This window comes from Magnolia sinica, chromosome 2 (genome assembly GCF_029962835.1).
Source record: "Magnolia sinica isolate HGM2019 chromosome 2, MsV1, whole genome shotgun sequence".
Lineage (NCBI taxonomy): Eukaryota > Viridiplantae > Streptophyta > Magnoliopsida > Magnoliales > Magnoliaceae > Magnolia > Magnolia sinica.
In genome coordinates this window covers 122035959-122057145 of record NC_080574.1, presented here as the reverse complement: position 1 = coordinate 122057145, position 21187 = coordinate 122035959, and the positions used below count along the sequence as shown (strand labels likewise).

The following is a 21187-nucleotide window of genomic DNA, read 5'->3' as shown; positions in this document are numbered from 1 at the left end:
AATACATCAGCTATATAGCTGGTGTGTGGTACACTAGCCAATCCGCTTCCCCTATTAAGGGTTCGTTTCCTTGACACAACTTTCTAGAAAAAATGCAAGGCGAATTTACTGCACAATTATTGTTGGCCTGGCGCTGTTTGCCGACCACACCGTACCTACGTTGAGTTGCGTAAATGGTCATTTTACTCATTTCCATTCTCACTCTTCCGAACTGAAATTTAGTCAATTTTTGGGGGTTTGGTCCCCAAAATAAAATTTCTGAACTGAAATTTAGTTAATTTTTGGGCTGCCATCGAGGGTTCAAGTGAGGGCCTCTCCTTATATCACATTCCAGACTATATTTAGTCCTGAAAATGGGACAACAAGGTATCCCCAAAAATATCTTAAAGTGGAACCTAAAACCATATAAAGATTGGGCTATAAGGAACATTGTTGGAGACCAATGTTGGGGGCATGACTAAACACGATGGTGGACCCTCCTTTGATCAGCAAGGTGGGCCCCACACATGGAATCTGAGCCCCAATAATGGGCTCTAAATTCAATAAAAAGAAGAAGAAGAAAGAAATGAAATGAAAGTGGAGGGGAAAGTACACCCACCTTATGGTTGACCAGCTGCGACAATTCAAAGCTTCATTTTCTTCCACGGAGGTCTATAATGGGAAATACTCTTTCATGTGTGAAGATTTTAGGACTTAGGTGTCGTTTTCTAGAGCATTAGTGGGCAGGCGAGTCCAACCTCGACCCCTTTTACTCCATGTTTATCTCTAAGAAATCTACGACTGTGGACCCCACCTTTTATCCATTGGATATTCTTGAAACAATACAAACTTAACATACTCACTTAGACCTCCTCGTACGGACGACAAATTCCAGGACGAAAATACCCCTCCTTTTCACATAAACAGATTGGCTACTCCGCCTGCCAACTGGCAACGGCGGATTGTTGTGGTCTGTGGGCCCCACCATGATTTATGCTTTTCATCCATACCGTCCATATATTTTTCCAGATCATTTTACGGTATGAGACAAAAAATGAGGTATATCCAAATCTTCTCTGTACCACATTACAGGAAACAATGTTGAATGAGCGTCAACCATTAGAAATCCTCCCCGTCTAAGTTGGGGCCCACTGTAATGTTTGTGAGAAATCCTCCCCATCTAAGTTCATTCATAGGGTCACAAAGACATTGATGAAGATGAAAAACAAATTTCATAATGATCCAAAACTTCATTAACCCCTGAAAGGGTTTCAATGGTACACGTTCAATTCCCTACTGCCTTTTACAGTATGGTCCACTTGATAGTTAGATCTATCTTTTTTTTTTTTTTTTTCCCTCAAGCCTTAATATGAGCTCACCAAATATATGGACGGTTTGGATATAACATAGGCATCATGATGGGACCCACGAAAACAACCTAAAAAAAAATAAATGGCACAGACGGCCGCAGCACTGCCGCCGGTTCGGCGGTAGTGCCGCGGCTGTCTGGTAGTTTTTTTTTTTTAACAGAGAGAACTTTTTGTCCTACATTTTTCTCTAAAACATAATTATGTAAATATGTATATATAAGTATATAAAAATATTTTTCTATCTTTTAATTCATTTCTTTGTCTATTTATTAAACAAGCATATCTCTTAAATTAAAATGTCTCTCTCTCTCTCTCTCTCTCTCTCTCTCTCTCTCTCTCTTTTAAACATGCACACACACACCCCCATGCACTCACACTAGTGGAATTTCACCACGTATGGATACTCTAACACTTGACTGGGTGTTGAAACTCCTAAGAGTCTACCACCCGAGTAAGAGTAAGAATCCTAAACTAGCGGGGGAAGCATGAAAATTAGTGGGGCAAGCATGTAAATGAGTGGGGCAAGCATGATAATCAGCGGGGCAAGCATGAAAATGTGCGGGGGAAACTAGAAAATCAGCGGGGCAAACTGAAATATGAGCGGGGCAAATTAAAAAAACAGCGGGATAAACTGAAATATGATCGGGGCAAACTAGAAAAACAGCGAGAGAACATGAAAATTAGCGGGGCAAACTAGAAAATCAACGGGGGAAACATGAAAAGTAGCAGGGCAAACTGAAATATGAGCGGGGCAAACTAGAAAAACAGCGGGGCAAACTAGAAATTAGCAGGGGAAACATGAAAAGCAGCGGGACAAACTAGAAATCAACGGGGGAAACATAAAAAGCAGCGGGGCAAACTAAAAAAGCAGCGGGCCAAACATGAAAAGCAGCGGGGCAAACTAGAAATCAGTGGGGGAAACATGAAAAGCAGCGGGGCAAACTAGAAAAACAGCGGGTAAACTAGAAAATCAGCGGGGAAAACATGAAAAGCAGCGGGGCAAACTAGAAATCAACAGGGGAAACATGAAAAGCAGCGGGGTAAACTAGAAAAATAGCGGGGCAAACTGAAATATGAGCGGGGCAAACTAGAAAATCAGCGGGAAAAACATGAAAAGCAGCGGGGCAAACTAGAAAATCAGCGTCCCTTTTTCTATATTTAGAATGGCTTATAATAGTTCCATCTATTTTGAGAGATCATTTTAGGACATGAGACCAAACATGAGGTGGATCCAAAACTCAAAGTGGGCTACACAAGAGATGAGAAATTCACATCGTCTGTTTTTCTATAATTAGAATGGTTTATAAAAGTTCCAAATTTGAAATAGCTTAAAACCAGCTCAATATATTAGTTACTTATAAATTATAATTGAGTGTGGATTGTTTGTGTAGAAGGTACAGTAGTGATGTCGGGTCTCATTTGTCCACGTCATTTCCAAGGACTCAAGCTAACAAGATATGTCGGATTTCTCTCTTCCAAATAGATTGCGTGCTATGCTACATGACTTTTTAAAGGAGTAGTCCTATATTTTAGCTTGGTTTTTTAAAGAAAAAAAATGAAGTTCTTTATGATGAATAATCACGTATATAATTAATAAAATCATAGATACAAAAAATAAGTCCTATATTGAAATATAATAAACTAATGTAATAACGAAAATATTAGCCCGTATACACCCGACCAACCCAATCAACCCGTCGAGCCCTCTTGGGTTGGGCTTGGGTTGAGAATTCCCAACCCAAGATTGGGTTGGGTTGGGTCAAGGTTTAGGTATAAGAACCTTGGGTTGGGTTAGGGTTGAGCACCAACCCGAACTAACCGACCCGACTTTCAGCCCTAATTTCATGTTTGCCCTGCTCAATTTCATGTTTTATCCGTTAAATTTCTAGTTTTCCCCACTCAATTTCATGTTTGTCTCGCTCAATTTCATGTTTGCCCCGCTGAATTTCCAGTTTGACCGCGAAGTGATTGAAATTGACCACGAACTGAATGAAATGGATTTTCGACCATCGACCCGATGGAATCTTGAAAAATAGCTAGGTTGATTTTCTAGTTTGCCCCGCTCATATTTCAGTTTGCCTCGCTGTTTTTCTAGTTTGCCCCGCTGCTTTTCATGTTTCTCCCGCTGATTTTTTAGTTTGCCCCACTGCTTTTCATGTTTCCTCCGCTGATTTTCATGTTTCCCCCGCTGATTTTCTAGTTTGCCCCGCTCATATTTCAGTTTGCCCCGCTGTTTTTCTAGTTTGTCCCGCTGTTTTTTATGTTTTCTCCGCTGATTTTCTAGTTTGCCCCGCTGCTTTTCATGTTTACCCCGTTAATTTTCTAGTTTGCCCCGCTGTTTTTCTAGTTTGCCTCGCTCATATTTCAGTTTGCCCTGCTGCTTTTCATGTTTCCCCCGCTGATTTTCTAGTTTGCCCTGCTCATATTTCAGTTTGTCCCGCTGCTTTTCATGTTTCCCCCGCTGATTTTTATGTTTCCCCTGCTGATTTTTTAGTTTGCCCCGCTCATATTTCAGTTTGCCCCGCTATTTTTCTAGTTTGCCCCGCTGCTTTTCATATTTTCCCCGCTGATTTTCTAGTTTACCCCGCTCTTTTTCATGTTTGCCCCGCTCTTTTTCATGCTTGCCCTGCTCATTTTCATGTTTGGCCCGCTGATTTTCATGTTTGCCCCACTAATTTTCATGTTTGCCCCGTTGAATTTCATGTTTGCTCCGCTCATTTTCATGTTTGCATGAAAATCATATATGATAGGTTAAGCAAATTATTCTAGTTTGGATCCTTTCTCTTGCTCGGGTGGTAGACTCTTAGGAGTTTCAACACCCGATCAAGCGTTCGAGTATCCATAGGTGGTGAAATTCCACTAGTGTGAGTGTGTGGGGGTGTGTGTGCGTGTGTAAAAAAAAACAAATCATTCTAATTTAGGAGATATGCTTGTTGAATACATGGACAAAGAAATGAATTAAAAGATAAAAAAATATTTTTATATACTTATATATACATATTTATATAATTATGTATTAGAGAAAAAATATTTTCCAACCTCTTTATTTTTCAAGATTCCATCGAGTTGATGGTCGAAAATCCATTTCATTCAGTTCATGGTCAATTTCAATCAGTTCACGGTCAAATTGAAAATTCAGCAGGGCAAACATGAAATTGAGTAAGGCAAACATGAAGTTGAGCGAGGCAAACATAGGTCTATGTTTAAAAGGATATGTATCAGCAATCCCATGGATCTTAAAACATGCCAAGCTGCCCCTCAATGGGCATAAACACTACCAGGAAGACACCACCTCACTCACCAACAATACGGAGGTAAATCCGACTCCTCCACTCTTTGACCTTCTTAAAATCCCACGGGCGGAAGCGACCACTCTCCCTACATACAATATTCCACTTATACAAACCAACCAGCTGCCACACCTTCCCATCTAGCCCTCCCAACTTCTGACCATAGACCATAGTCTTCTCTCTCAAATAGACATGTATACACTCGACCAACCTAATCAACCCGTTGAGCCCTCTTGGGTTGGGCTTAGGTTGAGAATTCTCAACCCAAGATTGGGTTGGGTTAGGTCAATGTTTAGGTATAGGAACCTTGGGTTGGGTTAGGGTTGAGTACCAACCCGAACCAACTGACCCGACTTTCAGCCCTAATTTCATGTTTTACCTGCTAACTTTCTAGTTTTCCCCACTCAATTTCATGTTTTCTTCATTCAATTTCATATTTGCCCCGCTGAATTTCCATTTTGACCGTGAAGTGATTGAAATTGACCACGAACTGAATGAAATGGATTTTCAACTATCGACCCGATGGAATCTTGGAAAATAAATAGGTTGGTTGGCTTAATTAGCTTCTCCTACTCCAAAATCATATGTGGTACGTTAAGTAAATCATTCTAGTTTAGGAGATATGCTTGTTAAATAAATAGACAAAGAAATGAATTGAAAGATAAAAAAATATTTTTATATACTTATATATACATATTTACTTAATTATGTAGTAGAGAAAAATGTAAGGGAGAAAAAGTTCTCCATGTAAAAAAAAAAAAAAAAAAAAGTCGGACTGCCGCGGCACTATCGCCGCAGCCCTCTGTGGCTTTTTTTTTTTTTTTTTTGCCATGTTACTTTTGTAGGTCCCATCATGAGGTCTGTGTTATATCCAAACCGTCCATCTATTTGGCGAGCTTATATTAAAGCTTGAGACGAAAAATAAGATAGATCTAACTATCAAGTGGACCACACTGTAAAAGGCAGTGGGGAATTGAACGTCTACCATTGAAACCCTTTTAGGGGTTACAGAATTTTGGATCATTATGAAATTTGTTTTTCCTCTTCATCCAGGCCTTTGTCACCTTATGAATAGGTTGGATGGAAAATAAATGTCATGGTGGGCCCTACAAAATTTTTAACGGTGAAAATCAATTTTCCTGCTGCTGTTTTGTGGTGTGGTCCAGTTGATCTTTGGATATGATTTTTTTTTGTTTTGGGATAATGCTCCGAAATGATCTCGAAATATGGATGAACGTTGTGGATATAATAAATACATAGCTGTGGGGCCATGTAACTTTGATCTCTTTTGAGCCGTTCGTACAACTCTCGGTTGGAGGAGCGTCAGCGCTCGTCTTCGAAAGGAAGGCGGGGGTATTTTCATCCTGAAATTCTGACTCCGTACGAGGAGGTCCACGTGCGTATTCTAAGTTAGTATTGCTTAAAAAAACCATGGATAAAAGGTGGGGTCCACAGTCATAAATTTCTCTTTATCTCTCGTGCAAGATGAATAAAATCCTAGCCTTTATTTTGTAATGTAAGTACGGTACTTTTGGGTATAGAAATATACAATGTACGCCACACATCTTCAAGCCTCACCTGATACTACGGATAGGGGACCATGGTAGTTCTCAGCACATCTATCGAAGTGAGACTCGGCATGATCACAAATATCAGTACTGCTAATGACAGTATCTTGATAATTGGGTGAGTGGTATGAAAATTGTCATTCCAAATGTGGCCATGTATACAGATTTTCAAATAGTTCTACTTTCTCTTTTAAGAGATGCCTATACCACACCCAGATCCATAGCTCAACTGGCAGACTGAGTGGAGATACCTTGTTTCAACACTAGAGGTCTCGGTATCGATCCCTAGTGGAGGTGGCTAACATGGAGTGCAACCAAAATAAAAAAAGAAAAGAAAAAAGAAATGCCCTATACCTCTATTAGAGGAATGAAAACCATATCATTATAAATTGAATTGTCAATTGTATTGGATAGATTGAAATGTGTATATAACAAGAGTAATTGTATTCTTCCACTAATTAAATATATCTTTAATACTAATCAATCCCACACTATTCACCAATTCCTTGAATGACTTGTGAGGCAAGCTTTTAGCTCGTAGGTCTACAACCATCAGCATGAGTTCCATAAATACTAGATGATCCTGAATCCTCCTCTTTACAAGTAGAAAGTTTATGTCTATGTGCTTGACTTGAGACAAAATTTTGTTCTTGTTAACGAACACCACTTAGTATTACACAGTAGATTCTCAGTGGCTTTGGAGCCGAGTCCATAATTTGAAGCTCTAAGATAAAGTTTTGTAGCCATATTAGCCTAGCACTCGGCTTTGTAACAGACAATAAATTTCACATTCATGGTGGATGAAGTTGTAGGCGTTAGCTTTGCATGCTTCCACGAAATAGCTTCACTGGCTATCATGAAAATAATCCTGAAGTGGATTTTCTGCTATCAAGTCACCGAAGGTAGTTTAGTTTTGTATATCTAGTAAGCTCTAACTGATCCATCCATCTGTATGCAAGTATGAAGTCCTTCATCCTTCGCAAATACCACATTACCTTCTTTGTTGCTTTCCAATCATTTATTCCTAAATTCGACATGTATTTCCCAACCATTCCAACTGCGAATGCTAGATCAGGTCGAGTGGAGATCTGTTGAGGGTCAAATATTGCATATCAGACCCAATTATTACCTGAATTTATGGACATGATACTATTTAATGCACCAGTTTAATCGTGTTTGTGATGCAAGGTGTATTTACGAGCATGGACTGAAAAAGGATGCTAAAAGCATGGATTTAACGTTCAGAATGCACCAAGGCAAGGGACGGACTCCAAGGGACCAAGATCGACGGAATTACATGCCAGGGATCCGCGAAAATTGAGAAACTGAAGCTCAAGCGGCCTGAAAGTCAGCCAGAATGCAAGATCACTGGGTTTCCATCATCTGTTTGGCTCGAAACTTTATACATGGCTCGATGACCAAAAACTAACCGTACACGTCAAATTTCAGCCATTGGATCCTCGTGAAAGTGGCTGAACTAACAGATCAGTCCATAAAATCCTGATTTGGGGCCCACCCGCTGTCAGATATGCTTTAACTTCGGCCCCCACGGCTCAAATGAAATGGGGAACAAGATGGATGGTGCGGATTTCTCATAATCATTATACAGTGTACATAGTACACTTTTTGCAGTAAGAGTGCATGGCAACACAGGGACGTATCTCTTAAAAAACAGAACTCTGTTTCATACCTGAAACAGAGACTGCGGATGATCTCAGTGGGCCATCATCATGGTCCAAATGCTCAATCCGAGCCGTCCATCATGCAGAGGGGCTCGATTTAGCCAAACCCATGTTGACTTTATGCACTCATGCACGCACACGTGTTGGTTTCAATGGTCACAAATGGACTGCCCTACAACTATTGCAGCTGATTTCTTTCGTGGGTCACGCCGAATCTGATCCAAAACCATTCCTTCCCAACTGAAATTCCGAGAGGAATTCAATGGACGGCTTGGATCTCTCATTTGAAATAGACAGTGGACCCCACCATCGTCACAGCGTAATAGCTACGCTCCCTGTTTTGCGTCCGGAAAAACAGGAAATTCCGAACTGTTTTGCGAATTTGACGAGGATCGGTCCAACGATCTGAGCCGTTCAAAACCTCTCCAAGGAAGTGCTGAACCGTGGCAAGAAGACTGAACATCTTAAGATTGGTTTTGTTGGCCGAAAAGATGAGCCGACGCAAGGCAGTTTCGAAGCTGGCTGACTGCGTGCTGCGGAAGGAGATGACGCACTCCGCGTCCGACTCCAACTCGGTCGGTTCCTTGCAACCGACCCATCCAGCGACGCCTCTCTAATATAAGGAAGAAAAGAGAGGGAGCTTAGTGGGGAGTGCAGCCGTGAACGCCGTGAACGGAGGCTGAAACGGGAGAGGCAAGAGGGAGCTCGGTTGAAAGAGTGCAGCGGCTGGGTTGCTGCTGCACGTCAAGGAGATCAGCGTGTGGAGGACGGAAGAAAAGAAGACAGAGAGAGAAGATGAGAGAGAGAAGATAAGAAGTTTTTCTTATTTTTCTTTTATTTTTCGTTTTCTTTTTCTTTTTATTTGATTTGAGTTCAAGCCATTCATGTCTGGCTAAACCTCTTAGCTAGGGCTAAGAGGTGAAGCCTGTAGCGAGATGGGAGATTCTACTTTGAGCCTTTAAAATTCATAAACTGAATTTGATTTAGTTGATTATTAAAGGAATATTTTTCTTAGTCTTTAATGGTCTGTTGTGACTGAAATTACAATGGGTTTGCAATGGCTTTGAATATTTCTTTTCTCTTTTGATGTTTATGACGTCAGGAGGCCCTGTTGTTCACCATCGTCTCCTGGGCATGGTTGGATGATAGTACCCTTCCTGATCTTCATACATTGTTGGTTGGTTGGTAATTAGTTTAATTCTGTTGTTTACTTTGTCTCCTGGGCATGGTTTGCTGATGGAATCCATTCTAATTCATATACCTTTCATCTCTTGAAAACTATATCAAAGGAAGTCTAGTTTGATTTCCATGATTCTTGATGCAGGCATAAGATCTCCCTAATCTCTACAAGTGGATCCTCTGAATCCCTAGTTTCCTTCCTCTGAATTCCTTAAAGTTTTAGATAATTATTCCCCAATTATTCCTTAAAATTCTATTTTGTTTAGATCACATCTTAGTCTAGTTCTAGTCCTACTTGGTTTCAGATAACGTACAGGTATCAGTCCCTGTGGATTCGACCTCGGTCTTACCGAGTTTATTACTACATCACAACCCTATACTTGGGGAGTGAACAAGATCAATGTATACATAACGCATCCCATTGTAGATGCATATGAGATATCTTACATTCTTTTCTTTTTAAAATCATTCTTAGATATTGTAGGAGGCTAAACTTGTCACCCTTGATGACATATCCCTCACCTAGTACACAATTATACATGTTATATCTGGTAAGTATCTTTTTAATATAGGTTTCTTGGGACAATCCCAAAATATCTCTTGAACTGTCATGATATCTTAATGAAATAAATGATTAGGATTTAACTAGTTTCGAGAGATGTAAGAATAATTATTACAAGAAGGATTTTATGCTCATTGTTGCAGACAAAATCTGGGTTGCCCTCCGCTTAGATGCTTGAACTCCGAACCATGTCAAGGACCTAAACTTGCACAACGATAGTGAGCAAAGGAGACCCTGGCTTAAACAGGGGACCCTCCGATGCCTAAGTCAGGTCAGGGGAATCTGGGTCTAAGTTGAGTTATAAATGGAGAGTACCAGATCTTGTGTACCTATTCCCTCCCGCAAGACGCTATTTATACCCCCTCGCCTAAGATGGACATGTCCGCATAACTCGGCGCATCTTGGGGCATTCGCCACATCCCGTGGGAGAGTCGGCTTCCTAATCGTTGTATGTTCGTGCGGACGTGGGCGGTTGAGTAATGTCGCCAATCGTGCGGTGATGAGACACCCCGTGGTCCCCCTCATCAGTGGATTCTGATTTGAGTCCCAAACCAATCACCTCACCGCCAGATCATTCCAAGCTGACAGCTTTGGCCTCGGATCATTCCAGGGTTCCGCTCTGAATCCCGGGTGGACCGACTCATCCTCAGATCATTCCATCTAGGGCATCGGAGTGAAAGCATAACAGCCGTTGAATTGGAAGTTCATCCCTCGCCTATACTCGTGACTCCAAGCTTAGGCCCCATTTGTTAAATCTGAAGTCTAAAGACCGAATCTGAAATCTGAAGCCTGAATCTTAAATCTAAAGCCTGAATCTGAAATCTGAAGTAAAAAAACTTGTTTGATAATTATGGCTGAAGTCTAAAAATTAAGTACTGAATCTTAAACAAACTGTTTGTTAACAAACATTTTAAATGTCTGAAATATGTTAATTTGACACATTTGTCCCTATCTCTCATTTGGAAATGTTTTACATTATAAAGAAATTATTTTTTATGAAATGAAAATAAAATCATTATATTTGGTTTAAATAAACTAAAATACTTAATAAAAAACTAAAAATCATCATCAGGCCCTCAATTCCTCTTAGCGGGAAGATTTTATAGGATTGAACACCAGTAGCAATAAAACCTTCAAATAAGCCCATCTTATATTTATATGCCATCCAAACTGAAAAAAAATAAATCATATTGATCTAAAACTTCTGTGGCCCCAAAAAGGGTTTCAATGGTAGATGTTCAATCTCCTGTCACTTTTTGCAACTTATTTTTCGTCTCAAGCTTTAATATGAGCTTGCCAAATGGATGGATGGTTTGGATATAACACATACCTCATGATGGGACGCATAGAACTTGCTGACGTCAATACAGCAGCTATATAGCTGGTGTGAGGTACACCAACCAATCCGCATGCTACTTGGACGTGGATTAGCTACTTACAAGTTGAATTTGGCTACCGAAGTGACGTCATCAAGTTCCATGGGCCCACTATGATGTATGTGCTTTGTCTACACCGTCCATCTATTTGGAGATTTAATTTTAGGCAGATCCAAATATGTAGTTGACCCAATGGCGAGATTGATGCCTACCGTTGGAACCTTCCTAAGGCTCACCATTATTTTTATTTGAAATCCAAATCCAACTTGTTCACAAGTTAACATGGACATGAAAGAAGGGAAAAACAAATATCAGCTTGATCAAAAACTTTTGTGGCCTATTGAAGATTTTAATGGTGGGTGTCACTCACCCTACTGTTTTCTGTGGTGAGGTCCACTGGAGCTTTGGATTTTACTCATTCTTTGGATCTTTACCTAAAATTATATTTCCAAATGGTTGGACATCGTGGATACAAAACATACGTCATGATAGGGCCCACATAACACGTAACTTCGGTGGCAAGTTTCGCTACTCAACCTGACAGTGTCCAATCTGCGTTCGCGGAAACAGATTGGCTCATCCCCTGCTACCAACCAATGGCTGATGGTAGGTGCTATGTGGGTCCCACCATGATGTGCGTTTCATCCATGCCGCCCATCTATGTTTATAGATCATTTTATGGTATGAGACCAAAAATGAGGTATATCCCAATCTCAAGTGGACCACATTATAGGAAAACAGTCTTGAATGAACGTCGACCATTAAAAACTTTTTGGGGGCCATTAATAAACAGGGCCTTAGTCTTACGCCTCGAGTCGGGTCTAGATAACCTCAGACCTCGGAGCTGAGTCGTCTCTGATCTTCCCATAATAGAAGCCCCCTACTCTCCAAGTTTGGACACGGACTCAGAGAGTAAACACATACAAAAGATCGGTAGCTTCCTCCGTTGCACTCCCAACACATGCAGTCACAATCATGGTTTCCATATTCGAAAAGATACGTACTCGGGGATTTCTGTTGCAAGGTTAACCTCAAACCGGCGCGTGGCGACGGTTAAGATCTCAAATCGTCAGAGAAATTATGAGGGATCACCACGTCAGCCACAAGAGATGGCTAGGTGACGCTTCCACTGCTCGAAGCTTGTCGCCCGATGCTAGAGGCAAGTGCCTTAGCAGTGCTTGGGCCAGTGGCACTTAGCCGTGTGTCTTTCGAAGTCGGCTCGCCATGGTTTCACTGCGGCCATCAAGTCTCGCCATTAATGCAAGAGTTACTTGTAGGTTATAAAAACCCCTAGCACTCGGAAACGCCTCCATTTCTATTCTTTGAGTTTTCATTGTGGTGAGCTACCTGAGGAGGCGATTTTTGCCAAGGCCATTCCCGAAAAGCGTAACCTGCGGGGAGGCGATTCCGACCGATCAGCAGCTTTCGGCACAAGCAATTTTCGACGACCATCACGGACAGCTTCCGGTGAGTCCCCCCTCACTTCCGGATTGCCTTTATTTACTTCGTTTCTGCAGAATGTCGAACGACTTTGAGATGGTCCGAGGCAATTATGCCTTCGAGGATGATTCCGGGCCAGGGAGCTCGGATGATAGACGAGAGGTCTCTGAAGGCCAGAGGCTGGGGCTTGGACGTGCCGCAAAGGCGGGAAGAAGGCCTCTCGAGCCCCTCGAGATTCGACGGACGACGATATGAAGATGCTAGCGAGTGGTTTAACTGCAGAGACCATCCCGGGAGGCTCTGTGCTGGTCGAGTCTCAGATGGAATGGATCCGATCAGAGTTTGAGATCCCGGACTCCGTACGGATCCGAGTGTCAGAGCCCCTCGATATCACCGGAGCTCCTGTCCAAGGGAAAGTCACGATCTTCCTCTGTGCGCTACAATGTGGGCTCCGCCTTTTAATGCATCCCTTCGTCTGAGTCCTGATAGCCTATTTGGGACTAGCCCAAGGTCAGTTTACCTCTAATACTTAGAGAGTTTTAATATCTTCATACATCATCTGTCGCCACATTAGGAACCCGGAACTAACACCAGAAGAGCTGATAAGTTTATACTTGATCAAGTACGATAGCCAAGAGCCATGAGAATATTTCATGACTTGCGGCAGCAAGGGCTCGGGGCTGGTCCTGCAACTTCCATCCTCTAATAAGGATTGGAAGAACAAGTGATTTTGAGCTTCGGGCGAGTGGGAAGTGCCGGTACAGAGCTCAGAAACTTGAGGACTCGGGTTCCTACTCGATTTACCCTTCCAGGTCGGATTTCGAACAATCTTTTTGTAATGTTCCTTTGTTTACTGTGGTCTGATCAGCATCTTCATTCCATTTTTGCAAACTTCCCAAGGGGCTCGCCTCTTGTCACCTCGGATCAGAAGAATCGGATCGCCAAGGCCAGGGCGCGTTCAGAAGATCTACGCTCCTGATTATCACAGGCAACCTTCATCGGTCAGGGTTCTACAAGTTTAAGCCGCTCCCCACTTCATTCAGTGAGTGCCCCTCCGCCTTTTACTTTGATGAAACCGAAAATTTCATAGCTTGGACATTGATTTGATTTATTATCCAATGCGTAGGTATGGCCGAAGCCTCCGGATCTCGGAAGAGGAAGGCCCCCCTGTCCGTTGAGGAGATGTTGAGGTCCAAACCACGGATGAAGACAATGAGTAAGAAAAGGCAGGCGACTCCTCACGATGAAGGCCCATCAGCCCCAATTTCTGTTGTTGCAGCTCCGGCTCTAGCTTCAATTTCTGTCGCTGCAGTTTCGGTTCCAACTTCAATTTCTGTTGCTACAGCTCCAGCATACACAGCGGTTGGGGCCGTGGTTGATAACGCTCCAGCTCTGATACCCACTCTAATTGTCGCCCCTCATGTCCTAGAAGTGCCTCTACCAGCCCCTAAGCCTTGCATAGCCATCCCATCTTCTTTCGAACGGGAGGAGACCATTCGGATGGCTGACGCGATGTTCTCTCCTCTCGAAGTCGAAGATGATCCCAGAGCTGAGGCCCAAGCTTCAGCAGGTAGCGGGACCGGGGTAGGGGGGGCAACGAGCTCAGCTCGGGTCAGAACCAGTGGGGACAGACTTCAGCCAGGCTATCATATGTCGGGCTTGGTTCTTTGGGCTGTGAAGCATGCTCCGGAGGAGGAGATTGCAGCCCTTCTCAACAAGTCGGATGAATCCTTCATAAAAGACATGACTTCCGTCTTCTACCAGGTATTTTTGCTAACCTTTCTTGCCTTTGATCATTTTTTTTGTTGCGTTTATATGCTCATTTTCTTATTTTGATTTAGTCCGTTCCGAGGCTCCTTTTGATTCAGGAGAGGTTGAGGGAGATCGCGTAAAAAGACATGAAGATAACGGCTCTTAGGAGTGAGATCTAGACTCTTCGAGACAAGGTTGCGTTCTTCCGAATAGAGCACGTGGAACTGTGCTGGCAGCTCGATGATGGAAAAGCGCGAGAACTACAACTCTAGGGGGTCATCAACGACCTTCAGGCACGATGCGTTGCCGCTACGACCGAGCTAACCAGAGCTAGGTCCCACGCCGACTAGCTCCTAAAGGAAAATGCCCGATTGAGGGACGTGCTGGAGTGAACCAAGCTTGAGGCGGTGGAAGAGTAGAGTCGAGCGGTAATGCAGGCAAAGAAAGCTTAATGGGTTGAAGATGAGGCCTCCTTGGCATTGACAGTGATCGTTGCAGTAGACGCATTTAAATCTTTGGAGGAAAGGACCGTTGAAGCTACTAAGTTCTATAAATGTGGCTACGGCGCTTGCCTAGATGCAGTCTAGGAGCTTTATCCGGATCTCAACCTCGAACCCCTTGTCCCCGAGGATGCAGGGGAGAAACTGGGTGAAGATGTCTCTCCGGACCCGGCTCCCGCTTCTCAACCTCCTCCGATCGGATAGTTTCTGACATTCCCTCTTTTTTATAACTCTTTTAAACAATAGTTTTGATGGATAATTTGATGGATGATCTTTTTGACCCTCTAGAGAGGGCATGATATAACACAATTGATGTTTTGGATGATGATTGCACTGGTGATTGCTAGATGTTAAGTTGTTGATTGACAAACCGGCTCCTTAACAAGTCGGCTCATTCCTAGGCTGTCTTCCTGTATTTGAGAGAGACCCCTAGATTATTTCATGGGGTCAACACCCCCCCTCCAAATGGCGAGGGGCTTTTTGTAGATTCTTTGGTCGTACGACGAGCCGACTCTTTCGTCAAGGAATCGGGTCGTCCATGAGCTTTTTCCCTAAATATGAGGGGATCACTTAACGAGTTTTTATGGGATAACGTACTAACCCCTTCTCTAAGGGATTAGTTCGTTGAGTTGGCCCCTACTTATGAGAGGTAACTTTTTCCGTTTGTCGACAAGTCGTTCAAGTAGATACGTAGAAACATAGATTTTATTGGAAGCCTTAAAGGCTAGTCGCTCCATGGCGTAAACTTATTGAGTGCCTTCAGTGGCCAGTATATCAGGGATAGTAGATTTTCAGGTGCTTGGCGTTCCAGGGGTGAGGGAGCTGACGCCCTTTGAGATCCTCTAAGTGGTAGGAGCCAGGCTTGGTCGATTGGACCACACGGTAAGTTCGAGTACCCCAGATCCCGGCTCTGCAGTGTTCTGAAAAACTCGGAGAAGGACCAAGTCTCCCGGGCGAAATTGCCAAGTCTTGACCTGAGAGTTGTAGAATCATGCCACCTGCTGTGCCGAGTAGCAACCCGGAGTCTGGAGACATCTCTAGCTTCCTTGAGTAGGTCCATGTTAGCTACATTCTGCTTGGTGTTTTGATCTTCCTGATAGTTCCTAACCCGAGCTGTAGGGAGGCCAATCTCGACTGACACCACCGCCTTCGAACCATAAGAAAGTGAAAATGGGATTTCCCTAGTAGATGACTGAGCCATAGTCCTGTAAGCCTAGAGGATGAATGGGAGCTCCTCTGCCCAGTTGCTTTTCGCTTACTCTAATATTATTTTGAGATGGTGCTTAATGACTTTGTTGATTGCCTCCACTTGTTCATTGGTTTGCGGGTGCCGAGGCGAGGAATACGCGTTCGAAATGCTGAGCTCCCGACACATGCCTTGAAACTTGTCGTTATCGAACTACCTGCCATTATCAGATACGAAAGTGCGCGGGATTCTAAGCTGACAGACGATATTTTTCCAAACAAAATTAACCACCTTATGCTCCGTGATTTTTGCGACAGGCTCGGCCTCGGCCCACTTGGTGAAGTAGTTAACTGCAACAATGGCAAACTTGACCTGCCCCTTCCCAGTGGGCAGAGGTCTGATGATGTCGATCCCCCATTGGGCAAACGGCCACGACCCATTCATGGGAGTCATTTCTTTCGCAGGTCGCCTTGGCACGGTTGCGTATCATTGGCACTTATCGCACCTCTGAATGTAGTTCTTTGAGTACTCCCTGATGGTCGGCCAGAAATATCATTGATGAAGTATTTTTAGAGCTAGGGCCCGACCACCAGAGTGATTTCCTCAGATGCCTTTGTGAATCTCTTGAATCACTAGTCTGATTTATCGGGTCGGAGGCACCTAAGGTAGGGTTGTGAATGCCCTTTCTTGTATAAGATCCCGTCCAAGACTATGTATCGTGCAACCCTGACTCTCAGACATCTTGCCTCTAACCTATCCGAGGGGACCTCACCAAATATGAGGTAATTGTATATCGGGTCCATCCAACTCGGTATGACATTCACTGGGTTGACCACTTCTTGCACCGTTTGGTCAATGCTTGAATGCTCTATGAACTCTACAGGGATGACCCGAGGAATCTTTCCCTCCGTGGCCGAAGTTAGCTTTGTGAAGGCATCGGCCCAAGAATTCTCTGTCCTTGGAGTTTGATTAATAGTGTAGCTCCAGAACTTTTCTATCAACTTCCTGGCCTCGGACAAGTAAGCCACCATCCTTGTCTCCTTGGCCTCATATTCGGTGGAGATGTGATTCACCACCAGCAGAGAGTCGCATCGTACTTCAAGGGACTGGACCCCCAAACTGGCCGCCAGCCTGAGTCCAGCCAATAGGGCCTCATACTCCGCTTCATTGTTAGATGCTTTGAAACCGAGCTTGATTGCATACTAGATAGGTGTAGAGTCAGGTGTGACTAAGACAATCCCCGCCCTGGCACGTTTAACGATCCATCTACGAAGAGGATCCATCTCGGTTTTGACACCGTGTTTTGATTAGTTGAAGGGTCGGGTGAAGGAGCTGACTTTACTTCGGTACTGATCTTCTCTTCTCTCGGAGCAGTGAACTCTGCAATGAAGTCAGCCACAACTTGGCCCTTAATCGCGGCCCTTGGACGGAACTGAATATCAAACTCCTCGAGTTCGATTGCCTACTTAGTTAGCCGACCAAACACCTTGAGCCTCAGGAGAACCTGCCTGAGGGGAGAGTCGGCCAAGACAATGATGGAATGGGCCTGGAAGTATGGGAGTAACCTTTAAGCTGAGATGATCAGACAGAGTTTTACTTCTCCAGAGCCGGATACCTTGTCTCGATAGGTACCATTGCTTTGCTCACATAATATACAGGGTGCTGCTTGCCCCCCACTTCCCTGATCAGCGTGGAGCTGACGGCTGAGGCCGAGACTGCGAGGTACAGGACCAGGCGCTTGCCTTCTTCAGGCTTGGACAGTAGGGGCGGTGAGCCAAGTACTGCTTTAACTGCTAGAAGGCTTGCTCACATTCCGATGTCCACGTAGCCTTCTTATGACCCTTCAACTACTGAAAGAAGGGGAGGCATTTGTTAGTGGATCTAGATATGAACCGTTCGAGCGCTGCTACTCGTCCGGTGAGGCATTGTATCTCTTTTATCGTCTGATGCGAGCTTATGTCAAGGAGCTCCTTGATCTTGTCAAGGTTTGCTTCAATGCCCCGCTGACTGACCTGAAACCTGAGGAATTTACCGGAGTCGACTCCTAAGGCACACTTCGCGGGATTCAGCTTCATTTAGTACTCTTAGAGGATAGAGAAGGTCTCTCCGAGATCTGTCAGATGATCAGACGCCCTGATGCTTTTGACGAGCATGTCGTCAACATAAACTGCCATGGTGTGTCCGATCTACCTGTCGAATATCTAATTAACCAATCTCTGATATGTGGCCCCACCATTTTTTAGGCCGAACGGCATAACCCGGTAATAGTAGAGTCCCTTATCGGTGACGAAGGTGGTCTTCTACCTGTCTGGGGGATGCATCGCGATCTGGTTATACCCGGAATAGGCATTCAGGAAGAAGAGCAGTTCGTGTCCTGCTGTACTGTCTACCAGCTGGTCAATCCGAGGCAAGGAAAAACTATCCTTGGGACAGGCCTTGTTCAGATCCGAGTAGTCCACACAAACCCGCCACTTCCCGTTCACTTTCTTGACGAGGACCACATTCGCGATCCAATCCAGATAGTGCACCTCCTCAATGAAGCCAATGCTGAGGAGGTTGGAGACCTCGTCGGCTATAGTCGTATAGCGCTCGGCGTCGAACGGTCTCCTCTTCTGTTTCACTGGTTTGTAATCTGGATCCATATTCAGTCTATGGACCATGACATTGGGGGGATTCCCTACATGTCCTCATGTGACCATGAGAAGACGTCTCTGTGCTGCTGCAGTAAGGCCAACATCTGAGACTGTTGCTTGGAATTCAATGATATACTGAGCTGAACAGTTTTGCTTGGATTTGCTTCATTAAGCGGCACAGCCTCCAAGTCTTCCATGGATAGATCCTCTGTAGGTTCCCCTGGGGTCAAGGACATTGATAGTGAGGGCCTATGTCACCGACCCTTTCCTCACTGCTATCGCATAACACTTCCGAGCCTCGCGTTGATCGCCTCGGAGGTAGCCTACTCTGCCTTCGGTGGAAAATTTCATCATTAGATGGTATGTGGACACGACCGCTCTCATTGCATTGAGGGAAGGTCTCCCCAGGATGACGTTATACACTGATGGCACATTAACGACAAGGAAGTCCACCAAGAGGGTGACTTGATGCCGTCCTTCTCCCACAGTCATAGGGAGGGAGATGGCTCCTTTGGAGATCACCATTTCTCCGGCCAAGCTATGCAAAGGGCTCTTCACAGGTCTGAAGTTTGACTTTGGAATCCCCATTCTTTCAAAAGCCTCCAAGTAGATGACATTAGCTGAGCTCCTGGTGTCGACCAGGATGCGGTACACCTTGTGGTTGGCTATGGTCATAGTTACCACCAGGGCATCATCGTGCGGATGTTGAATTCCGGGTGTATCATCTTCCGTGAAGGTCAAGCCTGCAAGATTGACTCGGAGCTCTTTCCTTGGCCGCTCAGTCATGTGGACGTAATGCTTCGGATCGGACTTCCGGGAGTGGGCTTTATGGGCGATGTTTGAGTCTCCTCTACTGGATGAACCGCCGAAGATGGTGCGAATTTCGACCAGTTCTTCTGCAGATTTGCTAGGCTGCTCTTCTCTCTGAGCTGTTCTCTCTTCCTTGTAGTATCAGCGCAGACGACCCTTATGGATGAGAGTTTCGATTTCGTCTTTGAGATCCACGCAATCACTCGTATTGTGGCCGTGGTCGCTGTGGAACCGACAATACTTGCGCCTGTCTCAGTGTTCTGCGTCGGCCTTCATACAAACAGGCCAATTCAGGAGCTTTTGACCCCTGATATCTAGTAATTTTTGCTCTGTAGATGTGTTAAGGGGAGTATAGGAACGAAATCTGCCCTCAGGCTTCCTACTCGGACGACGATCACGATGAGCGCAGTCGTCTGACTTCTTGGTGGACGACTGGGGTTCTTCGTTCCTCTGTCTGTTCCCTTTTGTTGGTGGCTCTGATGCTTGAACATTTTTACGGGAGTTGGAGAACTCCTCGGCATTAGTGTATTTTTGATCTCTGGTGACGAGCTCAGCCAACGTCTTTGGCGGATTTTTACCAATGGAGAAGGTAAATTTCCCCTCTCTTAGACTGCCAAACATGGTGGAGAGCGCCATTTTGTCATCATAGTCCTTCGCCCGTAGTGCCTCCTCATTAAAGCGGGCGATGAAGTTCTTCAATGACTCTTTAGGCCCCTGCTTGATGGTAAACAGGTAAGTAGTCAGCTTCTGACTCTACTTATCACTTATGAACTGGGTAAGGAATAATCTACTTAGCTCTGTAAAGGAGCCGACCGAATTAGGCTTGAGCTGTCTGTACCAAATCTGAGCGGATCCAGTAAGGGTGATCGAAGATTCCCTACACATCATCGTGTCCGTAACTGTCTGGATTTGCATCCACGAGCGATAGGCTTCAACGTTCTCAGACGGGTCTCCGGACCCGGAGTACTGGATGATGGGAGGTATCCAAAATCTCTACGGCATCATCTCGCTCATGATTGTAGAGGTGAAGGGAGGTTTGGTCTCTTCCATCATCGCCCGAACTGCGGCAGGGACAGATGAAGGTTGCTAATTCTTTTGTAATGTTAGGATCCGATTGTTAAGTTCTGTGAACTGCGCCTCCCACGGATGTATATTTTTAGCTACTATCTCGCACAGAGCTTCTACTTCAGGGGCTCTCTCCCCCTCTTCCTCTCTAGCTCGTGACGAAGATCCGTTGGTGCTAGGGCCAAACTGACCGAAGCATGTGTCGGAGCTTGAGTCGTGGGATTCCTAGCCGGAACTGGGTTTTGGGTCAGAGGGGGGTTCTGGACTAAATCTTGTAGTCGGACTGATTGATGTTGTGATCCTTCTGGTCTCACACTTCGTGGTGTAGACTCAACTTCCACCACAGGCCCGACGGTTTCCTGAACGAGACGTGACTGCTGCTCCTGTTGTTGCTTCATCTGATTAATTTTGTCACGTAGGGCTTGTATTTTGCCTTGCATGGCTCGATACTTATTCGCCCGATTACTAAAACGCTGGGATGGTCCTGGAGCCGACTCGACGTGAAGTAACGAGGAAGACTGAGTCTGATCATTTGGCTCTGGCTCCATAGCTGTAGATTTCTTCTTTCCTCTTCCCATTGTAACAGAAGATAGGAAGCTGACCTTTTATATTAGTTTCCCACAGACGACGCCAAAAATGTTGCAGACAAAATCTGGGCTGCCCTCTGCTCAGATGCTTGAACTCCGAACCACGTCAGGGACCTAAACCTACACAACGATAGTGAGCAAAGGAGACCTTGGCTTAAACAGGGGACCCTCCGATGCCTAAGTCAGGTTAGGAAAATCTGGGTTTAAG

General features: G+C 44.5%; 1 protein-coding gene across 1 annotated transcript; it reads right to left on the bottom strand.

The window, feature by feature from the left end:
* Positions 1-18766: 18766 nt before the first annotated feature.
* LOC131227260 (uncharacterized) lies at positions 18767-20970 on the bottom strand. Its single transcript, XM_058223009.1, has 3 exons — positions 20584-20970; positions 19610-20041; positions 18767-19459 (listed from the first exon to the last, which is right to left on the bottom strand). Exons 1-3 carry the CDS (start codon positions 20968-20970, stop codon positions 18767-18769), a joined length of 1512 nt encoding a protein of 503 aa, XP_058078992.1.
* Positions 20971-21187: the final 217 nt, after the last annotated feature.